Genomic DNA, 6,002 nt, shown 5'->3' with positions numbered 1-6,002 from the left:
CGGGACTAGAAGGTTTATGGAAAAGAAAAAGGAAGAACATGCAAACAAATTAAAAAACACTGAGAAGCATCTAAAAGTTGTTTGGAAGTAGAGAGGAAGAATACATATTGGATTACCCTTTGTTTGTATTTTCCCTCAGAGTTAGACTTTAAGTGCTCTGACCTTCCTCACTCTGCAAACCTACTTTTAATTATTTACATACGATAATGTCTATGCAGCTTGTTCTCTATAGGATGCTCACAGGGAACCATATAGGCATGGTTCCATACATAGATTTTGAGTGAATACTTGTAACTTTGGTTTCCTTCTCTCCATTACCTTTTATAAACAAAAAGGCTGTAGTACACATCCTTAATGGCAGAAAGTAGCAAACGTGCTGGGGAGACTAGATCTTGCTCTCGAATCTGTCCTGGGATGCAATTGCCTCTACGAATGTAGTGTAGAAGCTACAAATGTGGTATAGAAGACAGCTTCAAAGAGGAAAGGAATATACGTAAAAATCTGAGGTTTTATGCGAGAAATAGGTGGCAAAGAAAATTTCAGTCTTGAACAGGATCAGCAGATAGCACAATGTGGTCAGCCTGCAAACCCAGAGGTAAGTATTATTCTCCTCTGTTTATAATCCCAGGGAGGAGAGGTGACATGCCTGCCGTCATGGAACTTAGCAAAGAAAAAGCTTAGCTCAGGCCTTTGTTAGGTCTCTCCTTCCTTCTAGCACATTGGCCAATTGTAGGAGGAAAGTAGAGGTAGAGTTGGGTTCATGTACAACAATATGGCATTCAGCTAGAGTGGATGAGGACAGGAAGTTTTGTGACTCAGAGTGGGTAAGATAGGAAAGGATCATTGTTCCCAATCAAGAAAGAGAGCCCTGGACAACCAGTTAGAGAATCCCTTGATTATCTCTCTGACATAAGTCACTGAAACTGAGATCTAAGGCAGGTCCTCTGTGAGTCATAAGCACTTAACCCAGTGGGGAGATTCCAGAACAGGATATTTCCTGGTTTGAGAATCCCTCTCATGCCACATATGGATACATTTGTATTTTACTTTGGACGTTGCTGGACAAGCCCACTTTTAGGCAGTTCCCACTTCCCACTGGGTGGGGCAGCAAGTCCTATAAAGAGGTTCCCTGTTGCACCACTCTTAAACTCCTGGTACTCTAGTACCGATCTGCTTTGGAGAACCTGGTGAGTGTGAGTCCTTAAGTTCCTCAGTTCTTTATGCCCTGAAAATGTTGAATTTAATCTGAAAACAGCAAGTTTGGTTGATACAATTCTGTGACCATGGGTTTGATGTTACTTAGTAGATGGAAATTTAGAATTAGAGTATGGTGATATTCTATTTTAGCTTGTTTCTTGTATACAGTTAGGTGTCCATATGGACAGAGAATTTAATAGGAAAGCTTTGAATTTAAGAAGAAAAAAGAACAAAGTATTTTTTCCCCATGTTTTCCTGGTGTCTTTTTCAAAGGTTTGTGTCTTAACAGGTGCCAAGAGTCTACAATCCTTCCCAAACAGCCCTTTGTTCTGTGCTCAAATCAACCCACTGGGACTTTACTACAGATAATGATAATAGAAATGGCTTGTGAGATTGCTTATGGTATCTGAACTTGCCACTGCCTTTCCTAAAGATGTTATTTTCACAGAGATGACATGCTTGGTTCATTACTACAGAGATATTTTCCTTGGAAAAATTGTATGAGAAAACACAAGATTTCCCAGGGCCAAGGAAGCAATTTGCTAAAGTGGAAGGGAGAAATGAGGGAGTCTTGAAAAGGCAGTTAAGAGTTTAAATAATTTCTTGGAGAGGGAGCAATAATATTTCATGGTATTACATAAGCTTTGGCTTCTCTCTCTGGAGGAGTCCCTTCCCGTGAACACTGTCGTATAATTTCTTTCAGATTCTGACACTCCAGCAGGATGTCTTATCAACAGCAGCAGTGCAAGCAGCCCTGCCAGCTACCTCCTGTGTGCCCCACGCCAAAGTGCCCAGAGCCATGTCCACCCCCGAAGTGCCTTGAGCCCTGCCCACCACCAAAGTGTCCACAGCCCTGCCCACCTCAGCAGTGCCAGCAGAAATATCCTCCGGTGACACCTTCCCCACCCTGCCAGCCAAAGTGTCCACCCAAGAGCAAGTAACAGCTTCAGGATTCATCAGGACCATGAAAGGATAAAGATAATGGGCTCACCTTGTTCCACAGCTCCACCTGCATCTTCTCACCAAAGCCTTCTATGGATGCACAGGGAGCTTCTTTCTCCTTAACCAGTGACCTGCCCGTGATGATCCGTGACAGCAAAATGTTTCCTTTCTGAGGCTGCCATACTGCCACTGTCCAGGTGGAGCTGAGAAAAGGAAGTCCTGGGCTGTGCCGGCTTCCAGAGCTTCAGAAGAAAGAGCTGCAGCTCTCTCCTTGGGAACCATCAGAGAATTCTGTTGATGTGTTCTGTGTCTGTCTGTCCCCTGGGCATGAGCTTCTACCACCTGTGTAGTTGTCACTTTCCTTTCACTCCCTGAATAAAGTATCTATGCATAATATGTGTCAATGAATCTTTTGTTTCTTTTCAAATTTGCTTTATTAGTAATGTTATATGATCATTTGGATTTAGTTCTATCTTTCTCTTATCCCAGGACCAGGATTTCACAATTATTGTCATCTGAATTTTGGGTCATATCAATGATTATTTTTATATCATTCTAAACCCCTTTTATTTTCCTTAATTAGTGTTTGATTGATTTGAAGAACAAATCAACCAGGATTTTAATCTCTTTATTCCAAAATGTGGAAAATAATATTTATATTACAAACTTATCTTGGGCATAAAATGGAATTAATATCAGGAATTCGGTTGACACAATTCCTGACATATCATTACTACTCATTTGATAGTAGTCTATTAGCAGCAATACATCATCATGAAAACAGAACTACCATTTGACCCAGCAATCTCACTGTTGGGTATATACCCGAAGGGATATAAATTGTCCTAACATAAAGACACATGCAAGTGTATATTTATCGCAGCCATATTCACTATAGCAAAGACATAGAATCAACCTAAATGCCCATCAATAGTAGAGTGGATTTAAAAAATGTGATAAATATATGTCATTAATTCTACACAGCTATAAAAAAAAATCAGATCATGTCTATTGTAGCAATGTGGATCAAACTGGAGGCCATTATGCTAAGCCAACGAAATCAGAAACAGAAAACCTAATACCATGTGTACAGCCGTTATGGAAAACAGTATGAAAGCTCCTCAAAAGTTAGAAATAGAAATAATATATGATCTTGCAAACCCACTACAGGGTGTATACCCAAAAGAGATGAAATTAGTACGTCAGAAAGATATTTGCATTCCCCTGTTTATCACAGCACTTTGCACAATAGCCAAGATATGGAATCCACCTAAGTGTCCAGTAACAGATTAATGGATTAGGAAAATGTGGTTTATATACACAGTAGAACACTATTCAGCAATGAAAAGAATATAATCTTATTTGTGACAACACGGATGAACCTACAGGACATTATGTTAAATGAAATAAGTAAGACACAGAAAGATAAATATTGTATGTTCTCCTTCATATATTGGAGCTAATAAAGTTACTTTCAGGAAGATAGAGGGTAGAACAGTGGTTACCAGGGATTAGGGAGTATGTAGGGGAGGGAGGGAAGGGTGGGGAGAGGTTAGTTAATGGATACAAAGTTACAATTAAATGGGTATAAAGTTATAAATAAACATAATAATGAATTATAATTTTTATTTATAATTAAACTATACAATTAATTGTATTATTACAGTAACAAAATATAAATAATACAATTTAATTATGATTAAATAATAATTAAATGGGTACAAAGTTACAATTAAATTAAAAAGTTACAATTGAATACATACAATTACATATACACCATAGAATGCTACACAGCCATGAAAAAGGAAGAAATCATGTCCTTTGCAGCAACATGAATGAAACTGGAGGCCATTATCCTGAATAAATTAATATGAGAACAGAAAACCAAATACCACATGTTCTCACTTATGAATGGAAGCTAACCATTGGGTACTCATGACATAAAGATGGCAATTAAAAGGAATGAAATACTGATACATGCTACAGCAAAAATCAGTATTTAAAATATTATGCAAAGTTAAAGAAGCCAGACACAAAGGACCACATATTGTATAATATTATTTATATGAAATGTCCAGAATAGGCAAATTTATAGAACCAGAAAGTAGGCTTGTGATTTCTTGGGGTCCAGGGGCAGGGGAATGAGGATTGACAACCCATCGGTATGGAGTTATCTGGAGGAGGAGTGATTAAAGGATTCAGAAATTAGATACTGGTGATAATTGTGTAACTGTGAACCTACGAAGGACTATTGAATGTACACTTCAAAAGGGTGAATTTTATGGTATGTAAATTTTGTGTCAATAAAGGTATTTTAAAAACAAAGAAAATGGGCTCTTTTGTAAACATTAATGCAAGAGAATACAAGGAAACCAAAAATCTGCAAAGTTGGGAAACTCGATCACTTCTAAATAGAAAGATAAAATCGAGAATAATTTTGAGAGACAGAAGTTCATTAAAACTCAGGTTTGGAGTTAAGATTAGATTAAGTTTTAGTGTCATCACATCTAAGTTTATTTTTCCAAATAGTGTCGAAGAAGCCACAGTTGAGGAAGAAAGACATGGAAAAAGGAAGGAATAAATAAGCACAATAATTTCATCTGTGAAAGAAATGTGGGTATAGTTACTAGCATATAGAACTGGCTAGAAGAAAATAGATTAGAAATCTACTAAATTTTTGAGGAATCATATTCCCAAGGTAAGCACAAGCTAGATCTTAAAACAAAACAAAAGGAAATGAAGCAAAACAGCTTTCTAAGAGCCTTAAACCACACTTTGTTAGAAAGTGAGCTGCATTCTTCCCATCCATGGACATGGAATTTTTTCATTTGTTTGTGTTATCTATGATTTCTTTCAGCATTTCTTTATAGTTCTCCCTGTAGGGATGTTGTATATTCTCCCTTTCGTCTCCTTGATTATATGTATTCCTAGTTATTTTTTTCCATGGCTATTGTAAATGGGATTCCATTTTTGATTTGACTCTCAGATTGAACATTATTGATGATTTTGTACATTGTTAAATGGCTATACTGCCCAAAGCAATCTACAGATTCAGCACTGTTCCTTTCAAACTATGAATGCTGTTTTTCACAGAATTAGAAAAACCTATTCTAAAATTTATATAAAACCAAAAGAGAGCTCAAATAGCTAAAGCAATCCTAAACAAAAAGAACAAAGCTGGAGGCATCACATTACCTGCCTTTAAGCTATACTATAATGCTACAATAATCAAAACAGCATGATACTGACACAAAAACAGACACATAGACCAATGAAACAGAATAGAGAACTCAGAAATAAAGCTGTACACTTACAGCCATTTAATTGTTGACAATGTCAACAAAAATGAGCAACGGAGAAAGAACTCTTTATTAAATAAATGGTGCTGGGATAGCTGGCTAGCCATGTGCAGAAGAATGAAACTGGACCTCTATCTTTCACCATCTGCAAAAATTAACTCAAGATGGATTAAAGATTTAAATGTAAAGCCTCAAATATAAGAATCCTGGAAAAAAACATAGGAAACACCATTCTGGACACTGGTCTTGGGAAAGAGTTTATGACCAAGTTCTTAACAAGAATTGCAACGAAACTAAAAGTTGACAAATGGGACTTAGTTAAACTAAAGAGCCTCTTCACAGCAAAAGGAACTTTCAACAGAGCAAACAGACAACCTACTCAATGGGAGAATATATCTGTAAATTATCTGACAAGGTCTAATATCCTGAATCTAAAAGAAACTTAAACAACATAACAAGCAAAAACCAAACAATCACATTAAAAGGTGGGCAAAAGATATGAACAGACACTTCTCAAAAGAAGACATAGAAGTGGCCAAAAAACGTGAAAAAGTGTTCAACATC

General features: G+C 37.0%; 1 protein-coding gene across 3 annotated transcripts; it reads left to right on the top strand.

The window, feature by feature from the left end:
* Nucleotides 1-336: 336 nt before the first annotated feature.
* On the top strand, nt 337-2,533 carry LOC112630844 (small proline-rich protein 2D-like). Of its 3 annotated transcripts, XM_025395423.1 has the most exons (3): nt 337-493; nt 1,487-1,599; nt 1,901-2,533. In XM_025395423.1, the coding sequence occupies exons 1-3, from the start codon at nt 453-455 to the stop codon at nt 2,089-2,091; spliced, it is 345 nt and encodes a 114-aa protein (XP_025251208.1). In that variant the 5' UTR covers nt 337-452; the 3' UTR covers nt 2,092-2,533. The 3 variants fall into 3 exon arrangements, with proteins under 3 accessions (XP_025251208.1, XP_025251209.1, XP_025251210.1); XM_025395424.1 differs by lacking the exons at nt 337-493; nt 1,487-1,599 and adding an exon at nt 1,146-1,187; XM_025395425.1 differs by lacking the exons at nt 337-493; nt 1,487-1,599 and adding an exon at nt 1,148-1,191.
* Nucleotides 2,534-6,002: the final 3,469 nt, after the last annotated feature.

The sequence above is a fragment of the Theropithecus gelada genome, chromosome 1 (assembly GCF_003255815.1).
Source record: "Theropithecus gelada isolate Dixy chromosome 1, Tgel_1.0, whole genome shotgun sequence".
Taxonomy (NCBI): domain Eukaryota; kingdom Metazoa; phylum Chordata; class Mammalia; order Primates; family Cercopithecidae; genus Theropithecus; species Theropithecus gelada.
This window is presented reverse-complemented; position numbering and strand designations above follow the sequence as displayed.